At 42.9% G+C, this 22,350-nt stretch overlaps 1 protein-coding gene across 1 annotated transcript in view; it reads left to right on the forward strand.

Moving 5' to 3' along the window:
* The window catches only part of LOC145404407 (ionotropic receptor 21a-like), a 171,746-nt gene that overhangs the window by 56,572 nt on the left and 92,824 nt on the right, over nt 1–22,350 (forward strand). The window contains exons 4-5 of the mRNA XM_080275922.1: nt 2,432–2,567; nt 17,317–17,452. Of these exons, the coding sequence (XP_080132048.1) occupies nt 2,432–2,567; nt 17,317–17,452 (272 nt within the window). The remainder of the gene's footprint in view (nt 1–2,431; nt 2,568–17,316; nt 17,453–22,350) is intronic.

Consider the following 22,350-nt stretch of genomic DNA (forward strand, 5'->3'; position numbering starts at 1 on the left):
CCATTCGTCCTTTCTCTATTACCATATTCTGTACCAATATTTCTGTCTGTCTGTCTCTGTCTCTGTCTCTCTCTCTCTCTCTCTCTCTCTCTCTCTCTCTCTCTCTCTCTCTCACTAAGCCAAAATCATTTTGACTTCTATTCCTCCTAATTCTTCTTCCATGTCAATCTTTTTTAATTTCACATTTTCCCTCTAGCCTACCTCTTTTCCTCCTCTCTTCACTCCCCATTACCTATCATTCTCCCTCTCCCTCTGTCTAACTTTTCCCCCTGGTTATCTTCACTTCCTCATCCGCTTCCGTGAATTCCCTTTCTCTCCCCTCACTGCAACATGTTAATTAGCTTTCAAATCATTCAGATCATACTTACCTGTTTCTCCTTCCTATATTTCACTTTGGAGGTTTCGTAGTATCCCCTCCTTAGCGATTTATTCTTCACATTGCACCTCAGTAACCTTTAGTATGTTAAATATGCAAACCGTTTCAATATTAAGATCATATAAGTAGCATACAAGACGGTGTTAAGATGTTACATTCAGTATAAAAAACATACAAGACAATGCTAAGGCTTAATTTGCTAAATAAATAGCTAAGGAAGAAGTATTACGAACCTTCTATACCACATAGAATATAACCATCTCTCTTTCGCCAATCCCTCGCTCCCTTTTTCCTCAACTCATATTCCTTTCCCTAACCCCCCCCCCCCGTTGTTTACTCCACCTTACTTTAGACTTAGTACCCTCCTCCCACCTCTCTCTCTCTCTCTCTCTCTCTCTCTCTCTCTCTCACACACACACACACACACACACACACACACACACACACACGTTTTCCTTTCCCGTTTCGATTACAAAATAACAATACAAACACTCTAGCATTTTCTATGGACACATCAGTGGAAGCAAACCAATTAAAAGCGGAACGGGGCCACTAACAAGCAGCGAGAAATGGATATGTTTGTTTCGTTTTCAAATGTTTAGTTGTGTTGACTGTACATAGACATTAGTTACTTAAATTACATGTGAAAGGTCATATTGTTTAATTAACCCAGAAGTCAACACGTTAGTTAGTAAAAACAATAAAATTTCTTGTTAGCCATAATTTTGTCAGCCATAAAACTCTCATCAAAATATACAGTTTCAGTCGGGGAAAGTATGTCAGGGTCACAAATCATTTCGGTCAGGGAAAGTATGTCAGGGTCGGAGTTGTCAATATCGCCCTCATATACCTGACGACATAAAATTCCTGTCAAGTGATGTTTTCAGTCTGTAGCCCTAGGAAAACTCTTCCTTGATATGGGTTAATCACCAATAATGTAAGCAAAATGTAAGGTCTTCTCTGTGCTCCTCGTCTCCTTTTTCTTCCACTTCTCATACTCCCTTCCCTCACTTTTCTCTTCCTGCTGCTTCTGCTCCTCTCGCATTTCACTTTCTCCTGTGTGCTTCTCATCATATTTTTATTCTTACTTCATACTATTTCCCCTCACTCTTTGTTCTGCCTGTGCTCTTCTGGAAGATTAACTTTCATTTGTGTGCGTCTTCAACCCATTTTCCTACCCTTCCACCTCCAATTTTCCCTTAGCGACCCTCATCCCTCTCATTTCTCTCTTATTGTCTATTTATGTACACCTTGATTTTATATTACTATTTGCTCTCTATTTCCTCCTCTCATTGTCCTTTTCTATCAGCTGTAATTCCCCTTTCTCGCTCATTCTTTTTCTTTCAGCTGCCATTCCTCTTCCTGTCTTATTTTTTTTCTTCGTCTACGCTTTTCTTATATTTTCATTTTTGTCTGCGTGCACCCCTTCATCTTTTTTTTTTTCCTGCCTCTCATTTTCACTTTCATCTATGTGCTCCCCTTTCTCATTGCACTACTTCCACCTCGCATCTCTTCTTCTCTGTTCCCTCTTCTACCTTTCACATAACTGTCTATGACCATTTGGCAGTATCGCTTTGAAGTTGTGTGCGCCTACCCTCTCACATTCTCTTTCTTCTTGTACTACCTTAATAGGTTTTTCTCGCTCTTTCACTTTCACCTTTTTCTTCCTTCTCATCCGCCTCTCGTTCTTTTCTCTGCTACAGGCTTTATTGGATATTCCCATTGTCTTTTGCTCCCCTTTTACCTTTCATCTTTTGCTCTTCTCATTCATCTCCCTGCTCTGACCCCATCTCTCATTTATCTTCCTTTCAGTTGAGCTCTCAGTCTCTCTTCACTTTAATTCCATTCCTTCTCCCTGTTATATTCTCTGTTTTCCACCCCTTATTCTCGCTTTAATTTATTTCCCTCATCATCTTATCTTCCTTATCGTCCACGTGTCGTTCCCCCGTCCCTCGAATTTCTTTCCTCCCCTCACCAAACCCAACGCAACCCAACCCAACCCAACCCAACCAAAATTAACCCAGCATAACCTAGCTCCTCGTCTCCTCCCTACAGAGTGGTGCTTGAGGCGGCGAGGGAGGTGCGCCGTGTGGCCTTATTCGCCCCTCAGGTGACATCCAGGGGTGAAGTTCGATACCAGGTCACCACCCTCCTTCCTTATGCACCCCCGCCACACCATCTCCATACGCAGGTAAAATAATTCTCTTACATTTTTCTGTATCACTTAACCTCCTCCCTGCATTAACCGTTCATCGTTAACCCTATTACGTGTAGATAATTCGATTCATTTGTAGGAAAGGCCACTTGGATTGAGTGGTTAGAAATTTTATGTATATCCCTTCTGTACAGCGGTAAATTTTAAAAAATGCTGTTGTTATTGCTACACTATTTCACTCAGCTTATGCAGGACCTCTAGGACAGTTGGGTTTAGCCCTTTGTTACGGAAGGTCTTTTATGAAATGAAGAAGTAAGAACACTAAAAAAAAAAAAAAAAAATGATGTTGAATAATTATTGCTGGATGGTGTGGACGTTGTGCAAATTTAATTCAGATTTCTCCAGGTAAAAGAAACAACAAACTGATGCAAGCACCACTGTGCCTGGCGTCTCACGATAGTAGAGAAAATACCAATGACTCTGCAGCTAAGACCCGTAATAAACAACCATCTGACTGATAACAGATACAGCAATAACCTCCAACCTGATATCTTAAGCAACTGTGACCTTCCAACTGATAACAGAAATACCGAATACCTACCAAGACCTTTCAGATTAGAGCTTCAGCGATAATACAAAAGCAAAGACCTTCAAATTCCTAACAAAAATATCAGTGACCTTCCAGTTTTCGCTCCCCCAACGATGACATAAAAGGTGACCTTCCGACTCCCACTCCTTCGCGGAAAACAAAAACAAAAACCTTTCATCAAATAAGAAAATATCGTGACCTAATTCACGCCTCCCTTGTTGTCCTGCCGAGTCCTGTGGGGTGAGACGGCGGGACAAAAGTTATGATCTGTTTTGCCCGTCATAAGTTGCCCTCGCTGTCTGGTTTCCTTTAAGGAGTTGGCATGAGGAGGCGATCTCTCTCTCTCTCTCTCTCTCTCTCTCTCTCTCTCTCTCTCTCTCTTATCCTTTTCTGTAATGACCATTTTTCGTCTTTCGCATCATAAACGGTTGTTGTTGTTGTTGTTGTTGTTGTTACTTTACATGGCCTGTCTGGTCCAGCAGACCCGTTGACCACAGGTACCCAACTGCTTATGTGGGTCCCTCTTACCGGCACAGTACAGTTCATACATCGTGCTGGGATCCGGTACCTCCTTGTGGTAGACAGCGCCCCTGGAAAGGTGCAGGGAAGGAAATATCAGGTGGTTTGTCCCTCAGGTGGACGCCGCAGCTGCTTCACCCAGGGTATTTACTGCCACCACGTGTTGGCTCCTCGTCAGCACCATTTACTGTATTTGCAGAAATTAATCGACTTCCCAGTATAATTTTTCATCTTTTTTTCTCATCATATCTTCTGCTTTTCCTTTCTCTAGTTCTTTCCTTCACGCTTAAGCTGCATACTTCACCCCTACAAGTCAACGTGTACCTTCCTAAGACAAGCAGAAGTCTCTATCGTAGCCAGAATAAAATTTAGAAACGGGCCTAAGGTTGATGTAGGTAACAGAAGTGATAATAGCCCCTCTTGTCCAAGGAGTCTCTTCCAAGCAAAATAAAAACAATTGTTAGTATCTTGAGGAATACTGAAGACTACCTAAAGGTAAATTGGCAAAGTTTAATAATTTCCATGCAGAATAAAACTAATATCAGTGCCCTCTTCCTAACTTCCTCCTTGACCCATTTCTCTATGTCTCTGTCTACGTCACTGTCTCTGTCTGACCGTCTGTCTGTCTGTCTGTCTCTCTCTCTCTCTCTCTCTCTCTCTCTCTGCTTCTTTTCTTTTCCTTATCATCTCTTTTCTTTTTTGTTCGATTAGTTCTCTTTTTTCTTTTTTGCATATATTAAAACCAAACTTGTTTCCTCTCACCATAAAACCAAACATTAACACTCCCACTAAGTATCTCATTACAGTACTTACCTCTGTATCAATATAATCTGTCCATCTCCCTGTCTGTCTGTCTGTCTAATTATCCCTGTCTGTATGTATATCAGTCTCTACTTTTTCTTCTCCTATCGTCTCGTTCTTCTTTTCTTTCCCGTCACTTAACTTGTATACTCTTATCAATATCAACTCGTCCAAAGAGCAATATTATCACATCCCTCATAATTTTCCCATTGACTTATTCTGGAGTCTCCCTTCCTCATCAACTCACACCAACACAAACTTGTTCCAACAACACAAAGTTAAGGCAAAAGATGCACACTAAGCGGAAAAAAAAATGTGAACTTGTAGATCAAAGGGTGGGAGAGAGGTGGCGAAGGAGAGTTTGGAGAGTGAGAGAGCAGTGTCAGTGAATTTGGAGGGAGAGGAGGCAGAGATGTGGTGTGAGGAAGAGTTTGGAGGAACAGAGAAGATGGAATGTTTTGAGGAGAGTTTGGTGGAAGGGAAAGTAAAGGTAGAGTATGAGAGAGAGTTTGGAGAAAGGGAAGACAAAGGGATGGTGTGAGGGAGAGGTTGGGAGGAGGGAAGGGAGAGAAAGGGTGTGAGGGACAGCCTGCTGGGAGGTAAGGCATGGGAGGGTTTTAGGGAGATTTTGACGGAAAGGTAAAGGGATAGTGTGAAGGAGAGTTTAGAGGGAGGAGAGACAGAGCAAGAAAGTTTGGAGTTAAAACCAGGTAGACGTGGACCGTGAGGAAATGTGAAGGAAGAGGAGGAAAAGTGAGGGGGGTGAGGGGGTTTGGAGGCAGGGGTGAAAAAAGGAAGGGCGAAGGAGGAGTGTAGTGGGAGGGAAAGGAAAATAAGGGAGTGAGGAAGATTGAAGGGAAGCGGAGGCAAAGGCAGCGTGTGAGGGGGAACTTGGAGTTTGAGAAAGCAGTGTGACAGTGTGATGGAGTTTGGAGGAAGGGGAGGTAAAGGAACGACGTAAGACAGTTTGGTGGAAGAACCTGAAGACTGATCTAATTGTAGGATTCCTAGGTGGTTGGGTTGGAGGTTTGCATAGATTGAGGCTTGCAGGGGCTGCGGGTGGTAGGAATTGGAAGTTGGTGATGCTGGATGATAAATGATGTTGGACGTTTGCTGGGGTTAATAGTAATGTGTGTGATATATATGGTGCCAATAATTAGTTTAGATTTACAGGGATTGGAGGTTATTTTAAAGATTGGCTTTGGAGTTTTGTGGTGATCAGATGTCGATGATGATGTAGGCTGATGAAATTAGTAATTTGCAGGGTTGGAGAGTTGTATGTCGCAAAGGTCAACGGTTTGGAGAGGATGGAGGTTCTCAGTAGCTTGGAGTTTGGAGGATTGGAAATTTGGGGCCTGGGGAGGTTAGAGGTCTGCAAGAGTTGGAGGTTTGCAGGGCCTGAAGTGATGCTCAGTCAGAAGTTTCCAGAAAGGAGACATAAAGCAAGAGTGGCAGCGGCATAAACCAGAGTGACATAAAGCAGAGTGGTGGCGGTGAATTTTGTGTGTGTGCGTGTGTGTGTGTGTGTGTGTGTGAGGGACTAGTAGTAGTAGTAGTAGTAGTAGTAGTGGTAGTCGTAGTCGTAGTAGGAGGAGGAGGAGGAGTACGATAGGGAACATGCAAGTAAAAAGAAAAAGTAAGATAAAGAGCCTGAAGTGAGAATAATGGAGAGAAGAATAAATCAAAACGACAGTGGCAAAGGAATAATTAAAAAGGACAAAGAGCAAACGAAAAGAGAGAAAAACAGTGATACAGGAAAAAAACGGATGGAAGAAAAATAAAGCAGGAAATGATCGTAAGGGAGAGAGGCAGATGTAGGGCGAGCGGTGGGGAAGTCACGTGGTAACTACTATACTTATAGCAAAACTCCTCTGGGGACAGACTGGCATTTCATCTCTGAGATTGAAGGGGGTGGAGGCGTGAGAGGTCCCCCCCCCCCTCATTTTCCTCTGTCCCTGCCCCCCCCCCCACACACACACACTGTCTCTGTCTCTGTCTCTGTCAGTCAGTCTGTCTGTCTGTCTGTCTGTCTCTCTCTCTCTCTCTCTCTCTCTCTCTCTCTCTCTCTCTCTCTCTCTCTCTCTGCCTGTCTGTCTGTCTGTCTGTCTCTCTCTCTCTCTCTCTCTCTCCATAATCTTGATGCTCTTCTTCCCCCTCAGTTACTATTTATGTAGGACATTTCTTTTCCTCTTATACATATATACTATTTTATATATAACACTTCTGTGCTTCCCTCCTCTCCCTCTTCTTCCACTTTTCCCTCCGTTTGACGTTCCCCTTCCCATCTTTCCTCCCTGTGTCTTTACGTTTCACCGTTTACCTAATTTTAGCTTGCTTTCCCTATCCTTCCCTTCACGTCTGCTTTGTGTTAGTCTTTGCTCATATCTCATTAATCCCATTTCTCATACGTTTTTTTGTACTTCTGTCTCTCGTATATCTCTCTTCCCCTTCATCTCTCCCTTGTTTTCCTCTTTACACATGTTGTTAATTAGATCCCCACACTGTAGTGTGGAAACATGTATTTGCTCAGCTTCTTTCTTCCGAACACTTTTCAGATTTTTGCCATTCCTTTATTGAAACTTAGAAAAATTATTCCGAGACATTTTTTTTTTTTTATTAACGCCTTTCAACAGGTTCCAAACATGTCAGTCTGAGGATCCTGTGTTCTTGTACGTTCATTAATCATCATAGCAGTTTGGAGAGAAGTACAGTATGTCATCGTGTTATAGCTGTGTAGAGACCATCCTGCTTTCCCTTAGAAAATCTGGTAATCTTTTTTTTTTTTTTTCACTTTCTTCGTCCCTAACATGTATGGTTTTCTTTTCTTCAAAGCCCCTCTGTCTTCGCTTTCTTTCTGTTCTTTAACTTTCTTTAAATCGTCCTCCTTTTCTCTTACTCTTCCACCATTTCCTTTCCTTCCCACTATTTTCTTTTAGTGACCTCTTCTCTTTTCTCCTACCCCGTCTCTCTCCCGTCTCTTTATGTCCTGTTTTTCAGTCTGTCTTTTTCATATTTTTCTTCCATTTTGTGTTTCTGTACTTTCCCACCCTTCTTCTGTATTCTTATATCCTCCTTTCACTCATTCTTCACTCTCTTTTCCCTCTTTCTCCCCTTTCTCCTACTCCTCCCGTTTCTCATCTTCCTCGTTTCTTCCACTGTTGTTCTTTTGCCGTCGTCCCTCCCTTTTTTCTCCAACTTTCATTTACTCTTCCAGCAATCTCCTCTTGACAATTTCTTCTTTTCTTACACCCCCCGTTTCCAGTTCATAGTTTTTTTCTTTTTCAGCGTTTTCTCCTTCCCTGTTCCCTTCTTCTCTTTTCTCATAATTTTACATATTCTTCCATCTCTTTCGCCCTTCCTTTATTTTTCACTTATTTTCTTATTTTTTCCATCTTTCATTGCCATGTTTCTTCCATCGGTATACCCTCATCTTCATTTAAACTGCATGCATGTCCTTCCCCATCCTTCAGTACGTTCCATCTCCCATTACATCCTCATATCCTCCCGAAATCTTTATTCCTCATCTCTCTCTTCCTTTTTTTTTTTTTTTTTTTTTTCCTGTTTCATTTCTCAGCTTTCAGATCACTAGCATATCTCACTTAGTTCTTGTATTCCTTTTCCCCAGTCATCTTTGTCTTGATTCCTGTCTCTGCCATCAATCTCTTACTTCATCCCCCTCTCCTCTCTCATTTCTCCTTTTCTTTCTCAGTCCTGCCGCTCTCATCTTCCTTTTATACATGCATTAACTCATCTTCAAATCCACGACTTCTCAGAATTTTCCATTTCCCTGTCGTTTCTCATTTCATGTTCCAGTTTCCTAATATATTACTCCTAATCTCATCTCCCTTTCTCTTCAACTCTCACCTATCTATCTGTCTATTGCCAGACACCTTAATCCCGTAAGGGGAGGCCACAAACAAATCGCCTCCATGTCGCCCTGTTCCCAGCCATTTCACTGCCCTGCTCCCAGCTCACACACCCCCTCCCTCATATACCTCTCCACTCCATCTCTCCATCTCATCCTTGGCCTTCCCCTCCCTCTCCCCCCCTTCACCTCACTCACATACACTCTCCTCGTCAGTCTCTCACTCTCCATCCTCTCCACTTGACCAAACCACATCAGTGTCTTTCTCCAAACACTTCCTATTACATCCACATCCACACCACAACGCTCCTTCACTTCCTCATTTATCAGTATGTCTCTCCATGTATATTCCACAGGTTCCTCTTAAATAACTCATTTCCACTGCTCTCACTCTTGACTTCTGTCCCTCAAACAAGGTCCAAGCTTCACTTTCATATGTTAGAGTTGGTATCACAACACTGTCGTGTAGTAACTTTATCACTTCCATGCTCATTTCCCTGTTTCTTATCACTGCTTTCAAGGAACCAGCAACCTATCTTCCATGTTGATTCCATGTTGACTCGCTTTCAAGTACTTCACCCTCTAAACTTCCACCCATACTCATCACACTTCCCAAGTACTTAAATGCACTCATATTTTCCATTTCTTCCTCAACCAACCTCACTGTACATTCTCTGAGTTCACTTCTCTTGAAGATCATAACTTTACTCTTCCCTACAATCACCTTTAGATTCCGTTTCTTGGACACTCTCCCAAATTCATCCACCAAGCCTTGCAGCTCCCCTTCGTCTTCAATTAACAACACAGTATCATCTACAAACAACAGTACAGGGAGTTTCCAAACACTGCCCTCTCTCACTAGGGCCACTCCAACATCCACAGCCCTACCTTGTATCTCTTTTATAACCCCATCCATATACAGATTGAACAACCATGGAGACATTACACATCCTTGGTTCAATCCAACCTTCAAATAGAAGGATTCACTCAGTTCACTATCCACATGCACTGCAGCCTTAGCACCATCATACATACTCTTCACGGCATTCAACAATTTCCCATCTACTCCATATATTCTTAATACTTTCCATAATCCTTGTCTATCCACCCTGTTATATGCTTTCCCCAAATCCATGAAGGCCGCATAGAACTTCATTCCCTTCTCGAGAAAGTTTTCAACTAAAGATCTAAGAATGAATATCAGATCCACACACCCTCTGCCCTTCTTAAAACCTCCCTGTTTTTCTCCAACTAATTCCTCTGTTATTTCCCTAACTCTGTCAGTAAGTATCCTACCATACACTTTTCCTATTACACTAAGAAGACAAGTGCCCTTATGATTGCCACACACTTCTTTTTCCCCTTTTCCTTTGTACAAGGGAATAATTATACCTGACTTCCAATCCTCCGGGACTCTACCTTTCTCCCAGGCCAATCTGCGCATCTTCCACGTCCATTCTACTACTATCTCTTCCCCATGCTTCAGCATTTCACCACACACTCCATTTTAACTTTCTTCATTGCTTCCACAACTTTCATCCTACTGGTTTCTTCCTCTCTTCTCACATCCCTCTTTCTCCCAGCCATTCCCCAGCCACTTAAACTCGCATTACTTTCATTCTCTATGTTCAACAATTCATTAAAGTATTCTCTCCATCTGCTCACTTTTCTCCCTTCTCTACCTGTAATCTACATTTTTTATCTTCCACTCCCCAGCTAACTTTTTTTTGGCACCCTGCCTAACTCTTTTTACCTCTTTCCAGAACATTTTCTTACATTCCCTCCACTTGACACTCAAATTCCTTCCAGATTCCTCATCCACTCTCTTCTTACTCTCCCTAACTAATCTTTTCACCTCTCTCTCCCTCTCTACATATAACTCTACCTTTAAATATATTTGGTCACCTCTCAGGTCTTCCGAATTTCGGTATTTTCCCCACCTTTCATGTTTTGGTATTCATGCGTTGGTTATACCTGCTTCACTTACATTTTCTCCCTGTCAGTCAGTAAATAATATTTTCATCTATCCTTCTTCACTTCTCCCAAATTTCTCATCTTCGTAAAATGCTCAGTCACTTACCGTTCTTCAGTCCTCTTCATCTTTCCACTCCATATACAAAAAAAAAAAAAAAAATACCTTATTTCCTGCACAGTCCTATATTTCTTCATCGAATCTTCCACTGATCCATCACTTTATCCCCTTATCTCAAGCATTTTCTAAATTAAGGAGACATAAACTTTTATACTTTTTCGTTTACGTGCTTCCGGTATGATTTCTTCCTTTACGTTTTTCTTCCCATCAGTCAGTACACATCGATCTCTTACCTGCCCTTACTGACCGATCCTCCAGCCCATTATTGTATCCTCTCATCCTTGACGTTTTCCTCAAATCATCAATCTCGCAATTTTCTCCATTCCTGTTCCATATTCTTCCTGCATACTTCAGTCCTTTCCCTACTGTTCCTTATCCTCCACTGCTTTGCACCCCCATACTACCTCCCTTATACACCCGCCTCATCTTTCACTCCCTGTCAAAATTCCAAATCAGTGTCTTTTCTCTTGCCTAATCCAATTCCATCAATATCATTCACACTTTCTTTTATCCTCTCCTTCTTCAACCATATTTTAATCTGATTCCTCTCTCAGTCCATCACTAATCCCACTCTTCGCATATCCCGATAGTCCTTATCCTCACCACGTGTTCTCATTATCTTTTCAATTCTCAGCATTCCATTCACAGCCCAAGCCTTCTCTCTCTCTCTCTCTTCTTCCACTCATCCATCAGTACATCTGCTCATCTTCCACATATCCATATAATCCTCATCCTTCCAATAATTCTGTCATGTATAGCTCGCCACATTCTTTTTCCTCCCGACATTCCACTCTGACTCTTCCATTGTTCCATCAGTAATGCCCCCCTCCCCCTTCTTTGCGTTTCCTCATAGTTCTCATTCTTCTCATATATTCCATTTTCTTTTTACGTTTTCCTACAGACCCCTGACAAGCAAACCTGACTGTCTGGTGTTTTCGTCCTCATTATTACCTACGCTCCCCTTCCTCTTTTTTTCTACCCTTTTATCAGTACGTTATCTAATTTTTTACATCTTTCTCTAATCCTCGTTCTTCACACAGTTGCTTCCCTTCACTAGTAAACTTCCTCCACGCTTATCTTCCAAATTTTAAGCTTTCATACCATTTGCCCTTTTGTCGTATTTCACAATTTTAGTATGACTTTCCGCATTAAGTATTCCCTTAAATTCGTTTGCCTGCGAATTGAGATTTGTTTGCTATATTCATGCTACCGTCAGACAAATTTTATTCAGATCAGAGAAGACTGCAAACAAATAGATCTACAATGGCGATTAACGCAGAATAAAACCGTTTGTATATTAATTCACCAAATGCCAGTTGGTTTTATGAAGCCCAGAGAAAATCAGCGCAGCAAAAGATCCAACTCCGCCATTTTGGTGACATTGTATTCTTTTCTTGCCACCACCAGACGGTCTTATTAACCTAGGACATGCCTCAAATAGTGAAGGATGTGCTGAAGACTATATTTAACACCTCTAGTGAAAACGAAATCTCGTATTAGCAAGAATAAAATTAAAATTATGCCATTATACTGAAAGGAACACTTGAATTTCCTTTCCTTTACTCTCTCATTCTTCCGCTCATCCATCAATACACCCTTCTCCCTTCTTCACATCTCCCCAAATCCCTAACCCCCCTCTTCCCTCACGCAAACCCCCTCCCGCCGGAAAATCCTCCACTTTTCCTCTAAAATATATCAACATAAACCCTCTCCCCCCCTTCTGCTTACTTCGTCCTCCCCTTCCCCTCCTTTGTCTGCCCCCACCTGTCTTCCCCAACCAATCACCGTCTCCCTCCTCCTCCTCCCCCTCTTCATCCCTCTCCTTCCTTCTTCCTCCTCCTGCCCTGCTTTACCTACATATGTCCCTCTTTTCCCATTCTAATCCCCGCCTCCCCCCTCATCCCCTTCCCCCCCTCATCCCCCTCCCCCTAACTGTCAACCCATTCCCCTCCCCCTCCCCCTCTTCCTTCTCCCCTCCCCTCCCCTACCGTCCCCTCCCCTCACCCGAAAATCCTCCACACACCTCCATAAAATAAATCACCATCAGACCCACCCAGATCCGCCAGGACCCTAAATCGTCCTAAAATTGGTGGCCTGAGAAAGTTTACTGGGATCCTGGCCTCTTCATCAGGTGAATAACATCAACTCTCCCTCGCTTCCGTTGGGCCCGGGAAGTTAGGTTATCCTAGAATAAGGTACGTTAGGCCCGGTTTGGCTATGTTAGGTTAGGTTCTGTTGGGTTGGGTTGATTTGGTTTGGTGTGCTTAGGTTAGTACAGTGTAATTTGCATTAGTTTGGTGTGGCTTCGTTAGGGTAGAGTTAGGTTAAACTGGGTTGGTTTGAGTTGGTTTGATTTGGCTTGGTTTGGTTAGGTTACATTAGGTTAGATTAAGTCAGGCTTAGTTTAGTTTGGTTTAGTTTGGTGAAATTTACTTTACATGGTTTGGATTTGGTTTGTTTTTTTAAGGTGATGTAAGGGAAGGGTTGGTGGGGTAGGCATTTGAGAAGGCACTGGTTTGCTGTGTTTTAGTTAGTGTTTGTTTAGAAGTAATTTAGCCACTACTAAAGTGTTTTTGGTAATCTTCGCCGTATTTTTCTTCTCTTATCCTTCAGTCCCAGCACTTTATCTTTTCTTTTGCTGTTTCTTTGTTTCTCTTATGCCTCCAACCTTGCTGTTTATCATCTTTCTCTAGCCATCTTCCAACTCCTTTGCTCCATCTGTTCCTTCCCTTCCACTCATTGCTTCTTTCTTCATCATCGTTGTCGTCGTCGTTGTCAAAAACTTACCTTCGGCTGTTGTTGGTGGTGTTACTGCTCATCTGAACATGATCCCTATCGAGGGCAGGAAACCGACCACTTCAACCGGGCGCTTTCTGAGATCTTTTATTGAGGTTATGTTTTTTTTTTTTTTCTTTTTTTTAGGAAGAAGGAACCAAAGGCAATGAGCCCGCAAAACTGTTCCTTCCAAGAGAAAAACAAAATACAAGAGAGAGCCAAATTCAAGATCCATTCATTTCGAGATGCCTGGACACACTGCGTTTGAAAGACTGGAGATCATAGGAAGCAGGAAATACAGACAGAGGGAGACAGTTCCAGAGTTGACCTGTTGCATAAACGAAGGACTGGGAGTAACGGTTAACTCTTGCATTACAGAGTTGGACAGAAAAGGGGTGAGAGTTTGCTGCTAGACGGGTGCTAAGCGCCCGTCGTAGAAGTGGAGGAATGCATGCAGACAGTTCAGAGGAACAGTGACCATTGAAGCAGCAATAGAAAAGAGATAAAGATGCAACACTGCGGCGAAGAGACAGAGGTTGAAGGAAGTCAGTAAGAGGGGGAGAGTTAATGAGACGAAAAGCCTTTGACTCCACCCTATTGAGAAGAGCTGTATGTGGGGAGCCTCCCCACACATGAGAGTTGTACTCCACACAGGGGCGGATAAAACCCCTGTATAGAGTCAACAATTGTGCAGGGGTAAAGAAAGAGAGGAGTCGGCTTAGCACACCCAATCTCTTGGAAGCAGATTTTACAAGGGAGGTAATATGATCTTTCCAAGACAAGTCCCGAGCAAATGAAACCCCAAGCATGTTCAACGATGATGCAGGATTAAGTTGAGTATTATTAAACATAAGTGGGTATACCTGTGGAAGATTTTGTCGGGTTGATAGGTGCAAAAACTGAGTCTTTGATGCATTAAAAACAACCAGAATATTTTTACCCCAGTCAGAGATACGAGCCAAGTCAGACATTAGGTGTGCCATAGCCTCATCCCTTGCCTGTCGAAGTAACTGCTAAGATGGACGTTGTGGGAATCGAATGGAAAGGTGAAGGGTGAAGTCATCAGAGTATGAGTGGAAAGATTGTCTTCTTTTCGATAGTTTGGTGCATGAAGTGGAGAGAGTCGCCCTCCCGTGGTGGCACCGTCGTACTCGGATGGAGAACATGCCCGGATACAGTCGTTCTTCAACTTCTTTCGCGTGCCACAATGTACACTCGGCATCTCCTGCATTGCTCACCATGTACTTTCAAAATCAGTGTGGTAAATCTACAGCACCGACACTGATGACTGTATATACCCACAGATCAGTCTTATAAGCTTCGTTTGAAGCTGATTTCAAACGGGCATAAAATCGTCAGTTTTCACACGATTTACTCCAAATTTGATATGTGACATCTTTGACTAGCTATCCTGTTGTGTTTATATGTCAGCACTAAAATGACTGCCGGTCACGAGTTGGCTGTGCCTGGGCATCGCCTGTGTTTAGTTTGTAGTTTAGCGAAATTTTCAAACCTTTCGGAACACTCTGTAGTCGAGATAATACTCATGGTATCTTACAGTATATGTAAATTACCCCCAGACATGTCTAAACTGTAGAGTGCATCAATCACTGTAAAAACCTTTTCATTATTTATGTAAAGCTATACTTGTGGTACACATCGCTTGGGGGTTTTACCTCTGAACTTCATTCACGTTGGTCGGTGCTTTATAGTCATGGCAACCACGAACAACCCTAGCTTAAAGTTTAACCATGTTAATCGTGCCTCAACAGATTTCGCAGACTTAATATGACAAGTGATAATATGACGACATTGCTTTTAATGATAAGAGTTGGACAGAAATCTTAAACTCATAAGAGATTTGTTTTCAAACTTTTTTCGGTTGTATGAACTTAGCGTCCGCATAAGTTGGTTAACTTAGTTTTGGTTGAGATATTAGTTCAAGAACTGATTATTATTTCATCAATAGTATAAATTATTTTGATAATTAAATATTCGTTAGAGGAGCCATGTCAACAAGGCATTACTGAGTATCTCATTTTAGTTTTGAATTTGTAATACGACTGGCTTTATAGGGCATATACCTGTCTTACCTTTTTTATTACAGCCATACTGAAAAAAAGCACCTTGAGTACAATGTGAATGGCCAAAAATCGAACACAGGATCCGCTTGATTTCAGCGTTTCGCCCACCACTGACATCTTTAGGAATCATACCCGTGGACAACATTCCACTCTTCAAATAGCCTCAACCAGCTTTTGGCCTTTCTACCTGTGTATTGTTGCGGTCCTTGCTACGTTTTTCACAACATGCAGTCGGCATCAAAAGTTCTGCCGCCACTCCAGTTTTTTCTCTCCATGGACTCAGAAAATCTTTGTTGTGAATCCGTTGCGACCTAGAGATGAAGCTGATCTATAGCTGAATAAAGTTAACATTGTCAGTTGTTGCAAATTTCCCACACTGATTTCTCCAGGTCCATGCAGAGAAAAGCAAGAAACACGACAGGACTGTTGATCCAGACAGTTCCTTGCATATTCGAAGTGGTTCCACAATCCACTTACACGAACAAGCAATGGGAAGCTTTTAAAATATAGTACTCACTCAAAAGGATCATTGGAATAATCAGTTTAAAGTTACCTCATCATTTTAAGAACATAAGAAGCTTAGCTTATCGTCGCAGCATTTAATTGATAATAAAATCGCGTTCATTACATTAAAAAAAAAAAAAAAAAAAAAAGTCAGTAAACTGTGTTAAATGAGCTGTTTGCCAAGGAAGGCTAGATCCTCTACGTTGTATGTGCATAGGGATGGGACGCGGGGCCAATAAAATGTTATTTACTGTTAGTAGTAGTAGCAATAGTAGTTTAGTAAATGGAAATTAGTCTGAATATCTTTACGTATACTATCCCTACGAACGTGATGACAATAAAAGCGATATGTAAATACTTGGAAGGGCAGTATAAAACTTCATAAATGCCAGAATGCAATAGTGTCAGCATTCCCGTTGTATACAGAAGGCACGTAGGCAGCAGTTAAGAAAAAATAAATGTTAAATTATGTATATAGTATCTCTCACATTGATTCTCTGGAGTAATTACGAGTATAAAGTTGCATCGTTTGCACTGTGTTGGAGCCACCTTCCTTTGCACCATGACCCACAGAGACTGTTGCAATTGACCTTTTTCCGTGTGATTTACGTGCAGGGTCTTAGACAGTGCTAGAAATACGAGTAAGTTGGTCCAGATGTTCTTTCGTCAGTGTGAGGGAGAAGGGCAGGTCACACCAGGTCCGGGGGTTGGCTGCTAGATTCTATATTTACGAACTTTACTGAGCTTAAGGTGTGATTAGGATTGCTTGTACATTCCTTTATTTTCTCTCTAGCTGTCAGATATTTCATAACCAAGCTAAACTTAATAATTCCAAAGTACGAAAAAACTCTTATAAAATATGTGCTAACAGTGCTACGGAAAAATGCTCATCCTGCAGGTTGGTAAAGATCCTTGATAAATACGGACCCCAGGATCAAGGTTAAGGAGGGTGTGGGGGGAGGACGCCTGGCTCAACGCTTCAAAAGGAAGGATAAAGATACTCTGACAGATTTATGTCCTTTGTCGAGTCTCGGGCTAACAACCATATACAATATCAGTAATCCTAAGTAATGTGCAGGTTACACCATGGTGTCACATACATATAGATATAATATGCAAGCTAGCGCGCACGTGCACGCGCACTCGTGTGTGTGTGTGTGTGTGTGTGTGTGTGTGTGTGTGTGTGTGTGTGTGTGTGTGTGTGTGTGTGTGTGTGTGTGTGTGTGTGTGTGTGTAGATTACAGTATTACAAACGAGCTGAGTAAAGTTCAGAAAGAGGAAAAGACACACAAAAGCAGAGCTATCATCGAGGTAGTCAGTGGAATGAACATATTAAATCGCTCCCCATAATTTTGTATGTATGAAACACTTATCGTAAAGCTGCAGTAATAAGTAACAGTATGATTAATTCCGTCAGAACTGATTGTTTTTTTGCCCAGAAATATCTCACAAACTGTTTTCTCGAATTTCCAGACTATTTTTGAAATGAAAGATACAAAGGTTTCGGCGGCTCTCACAATTCAATCTCATCCATGATCTCCCCTTCCCCCTGCCAGCTGGTGACGCCCCTGGACGTGCGCCTGGGTCTGATAAAGGACCACCTGTTTCAAGACCGGCACGCCGACTTCCACGGTCACGTTTTCCATCTCGCCAGCTGGATCGACGACTTCCCATATCTTTTCTACGACCATGGTACGGCCCGGGTAAAAATAGCATCCTCATCACCAAAACTTTTTTCTTAGTATGACGGGCGGTGGAAAGAATTCAGCAGAAGCAGAAGGAAATGTTCTAGGAGGAAGAATATCATATTGTCCCCAGTGAAATTATTCATATATTACATATCTATATATTAAATCCTTCGAAATATTTGGCCCCATCTCACAAATTACCAACACTGTTCTTCATTTGAGAGTGATCTGAAATCCCTCTGTCCATTCATTAGACACCCAAAAAGGCAGCAGAAGCCGGCCGAACTCTCTGTAGTAAAACAAGTGAGGCAACTTTCAGCATTATGAAGCGTATATTATCCCGCCTAGCTAGTGTAGACACTGAACCACTTCGGTACGGGGACATGTTTTTTTCTTATTCATGCTGTCCCCATACGATTTTCTTCTACACAGGAGAGACTTTTCGAACTGGAGACTTTATCAGTAATCTCTCACCAGGAGAACTTTTCCAGAGCTATTCAAAATCATCTGAGAATAACAAGAATAAAATATATACTGTAATGTGCCATCGGATTGCAGGTGTTAACACTTGTAGTTGGTAAGGGTGATTGAACTCATTTCATCAGATAACATAACTTTCTTGTTATTTCCAAACATTTTATCCAACTTGGTAAAGGTATTGTTACTGAAGGAGTTATCAAAGGCACCATCCAACACTTCCTAATCCAAAGATCTCTCTGAAGCTGAATAATAATAATAATGAAAAATTAGTACCAAACCGTAGTATGGCTATATGGCACTGTAGGAGTAGAGGGAGAATAAGAGATGGAAGAAACATGGAAATGTCAAGAAGAGAGGTAGGACAGAAGTGCAGATCAGGATAGTAAGGAGAGAAAGACTTGAGAGAAAGAGACCCCTTTTAGTCATCTCTTACAAGCAGGGATAATGGGAAGTATTCTTTCCGCCCTTCCCCAGAGGCAGTCTCTTAGGCTGAGAAAAATCGTTTGTCGGTAACCAATACATACATATAGATAGATGGATAGATAGATAGATAGATGGATAGACAGATATAGATATATAGAAGTCCATGCTTGGAATCAGCGAATCATACTTATTGCAGTGTTAACTCTGAGTACAATGGATGGCCTACAGTAGCACCACAAGGGCAATACTGTTGGTGTAGTCAGGTACAGTTCGGGCACCAAGGTAGGTCAGGATTCTGGTGAGCGAAAGAGAGACAAGGAGGTGAAGGTAGAGAGGGGAGGGGAACCAGCACTGGGTGCATAGTAGGGGAAGAGAGAGCATTGTGTAGGGAGGGAAGGGAGAGGCAGGATACTAAGTTTGGTATGGGAAAGGACGTAGGTAGGGATATGGTTGAAGAGAGGGGAAAAGGAGAGAAAGAGAGAGAGAACCCTGGAGGGGAGAGACAGTGGAACGCGTGGGGAGGAGAGTGGAGTGGATCTCTAGTCCTAGCCCTACGGTAGCCTTCTTGCTTTCCTGTGCTTATCATTTACTACTAGAAACAGATATAGTACTCGTATTGTCTTAACAAACAACCCTTTGAATTCCTTTGTACTCCTTTGTAGTTAGGGAGGGTATGGTTTGGTGGGGAATGTAGGTAGAAGTGTGGTTTGAGGTAAGGAAAGGGGGAGACACAGCACTGGATGGAGGAAGGGGGAGATGTAACACTGACGGTAGGAAGAGAGCGAGACAACACTGGAGGGAGGGGGGGAGGGAGATAAGCATTACTGTAAGGGAGGAGGAATGGAAGGAGGTATGCAGCATTGGAGGGGAAGAGGGGAAGGAGGGAACAACTCTGAGGGGGCAGTGAAAGGGAAAACACTGATGGAGGAGAGGTCCACACTACACAGGGTGAGGAAAGGAGGGCAAGGGGAAAAAAACAGCACAAAGGGGGAAGGGGGAGTTAACACACGACACACAGGTGGCAGGGAGAGGGTGATGTTTTGTCACTTGGGCTCACCCTTGTAGCTGAGTGGCGTCGTTCGACCGTGAGCTATTTGTCACGGGCTAAAACGGCAACAGATGGACAGGTCGAAGAAACGCCCTTTGTCCGCTTTTCAAACAGCAGCCAAAACAACCCGCATGTCATGGCTGCCTTGCCAAATAGCGTACAGGGTAGTATATGACTGATTATATTTATAGAATTTTGTATGATCACTCACTGACGTCCAGAATAGGACATAAAGTTACTGTAGCGAAAAGCAATTTAACGGCACCTGAGGTTATAGAAAAGTATTAGCGATAGATGGAAAATAGTGAAGGGAGAAAAAGCTGGTGGGGAAACGAGAAGGGAGGGAAATAAAAGTTCAGTATGATAGGGCAAAGGGATATGAGAAGGGTGGGGAGGTACAGGAGAAGAATAAGCGAAGGTCGGGGAGTCAGCTAAGAGAGGGTTGGGGGGATGGGAGGAAGGGTGCAGGTTAGAGATGTCGGCCTGAAGGAGGGTGCGGAGGTGGAAGAATTATTGGATACCTGGATTGTTGCTTCTCACGAGCAAGATGAGACAACACCTCTCACACCAACACATTCCTCTCACAAACACAACAGCCCACTTCTTACACCAACACGCCCTCTACACTTACACGCTCCTTACACCAACACGCTCCTAACACCAACACTCTTTACACCAACACATTCCTTACTGTAACACCCACACACTCCTTCATACACCGCTTACGCCAACGTACTCCATACACCCACACGTTTCTAACACCAACACACTCCTTACACCAGCACACTCCTTACACCAGCACACTCCTTACACCAGCACACTCCTTACACCAACACACTTCTTACACCAACACACTTCTTACATCAGCGCACATCTTACGCCAGCACACTCCTTACATCAACACACTTCTTACACCAACACATTCCTTACACCAGCACACACTTTACACCAGCACACTCTTTACACCAGCACACTACAACAGCACAATCCTCACATCAGCACACTCCTTAAACCAGCACACTCTTTACACCAATACACTCATCACACCAGCACACTCCTAACACCAGCACACTCTTTACACCAACACCTACCTTACACCAGCACACCACTTCTCGCCCAACACAGTACTTATACTGACTAGGCGGCAACACGTCTCACACCAACACACTCTTCACACAAACACAGCACCCTCTCGTTACATCAGCGCACTCCTTACACCAGCACACTCCTTACACCAACATACTCCTCACTCCAACATATTCCTCACATAAACACACCCCCTGTACCACGTCATTTCTCACCCAGACACATTAACACCAACACATTCCATACACCAACACACTCTTAACAACAACTCACTCCTCACACCAACTTACTCCTCACACCAACTTACTCCTCACATCAACACACTCCTCACATCAACACACTCCTTACACCAACACACTTCTTATACCAACACATTCCTCGCACCAACACACTCCTTGCACCAACATACTCCTTGCACCAGCGCATTCCTCACACCAACGCACTCCTCACTCCAACGCAATCCTCACTCCACCACATTTTTCACACCAACACACTTTTCACACCAACACACTTTTCACACCAACGCATTCCTCACACCAACGCACTTCTCACACCAACGCACTCCTCACACCAACGCACCCCTCACACCAACGCACCCCTCACACCAACGCACCCCTCACACCAACGCATATCTCACACCAACGCACTTCTCAAACCAACACAGTTTTAACGTCAACACACTCCTCACACCAGCACACTCCTTATACACCAACATTCACCAATCCCCTCCTCACAACAACACATTTCTCACACCAGCACACTCCTCACACCAGCACAATCCTCACACCAGCACACTCCTCACACCAGCATACTTCTCAAACCAACACACTTTTCATATCACAGCATTCCTCACACCACCACACTTCTCACACCAGCGCACTTCTCACATCAGAACACTGCTCACACCAACACACGTCTCAGACCAACACAGTCTTCACGTCAAAGACTCCTCACACCAACACACTTCTCATTCTCACACCAGCGCACTCCTTACACCAACAGCCACCAACTCACTCTTCACACCAACACACCTCTCTCACCAGCACATTCCTCACACCAACACACTTCTCAAACCAAGATGCTTTTCACATCAACACACTCCTCACACCAACGCACATCTCACACTAGCGCACTTCTCACATCAACACTCACCAAGTCACTCCTCTCACCAACACCCTCTTTTCACCACTACACTCCCCACTAACACACTCACCTCACACAATCAGGACCAGCACAAATGCACTCACTTTGTTTTGGTCACGGGAACTGACACTGCTTCTAATCGGCCTACCGAATCGTATTTTCATTTACTTCCGTGAATATCATGTACGCCTTTCAACCACCTCCATGCCCAGGTGTCAGGAAGAGGAAGCCTAGGTTGTATTATCGGGAGAGTAATTAGTAAACAAAGGCTTCGTTGTTTTTCTTTCCCCCTTTTTTTTTTTTTTTTTTTTTTTTTTTTTTTTTCCCCTCTATCGCGCCTAATGCCAGAACCTGTGGCATTCACCCGAGTTTAATCCTTAGCTCCTCTGTACTGGAGCGTTATCGTGTTAGTTCGTACTGGCAGACAAAGACGATTTGGTGTTTTTTCCCCCTTCATATTGTCTCTCCAGCGCCGAATGCAAGAACTTGTCGCATTCTCCCAAGCTGAAACTTTACTTCCTTCTATTCTCAGACATTCTCGGCGCACAAAGGAGTGAAATTTAGGTTAGGGGGTTGGAATGTGTTGGGAGATAATTGTTTGAATATTTTGGATAATTGGAAAGGTACTGTGGACTATTATTCGAATGTTGTCATCATAATTCTTTGGAATATGACCACAGTAATTATTGGAATTTACTCATATTGTGTGAAATGTGCAAATC

This window comes from Coenobita brevimanus, chromosome 63 (assembly GCF_032717465.1).
Source record: "Coenobita brevimanus isolate Jiangsu-jjx chromosome 63, ASM3271746v2, whole genome shotgun sequence".
NCBI lineage: Eukaryota > Metazoa > Arthropoda > Malacostraca > Decapoda > Coenobitidae > Coenobita > Coenobita brevimanus.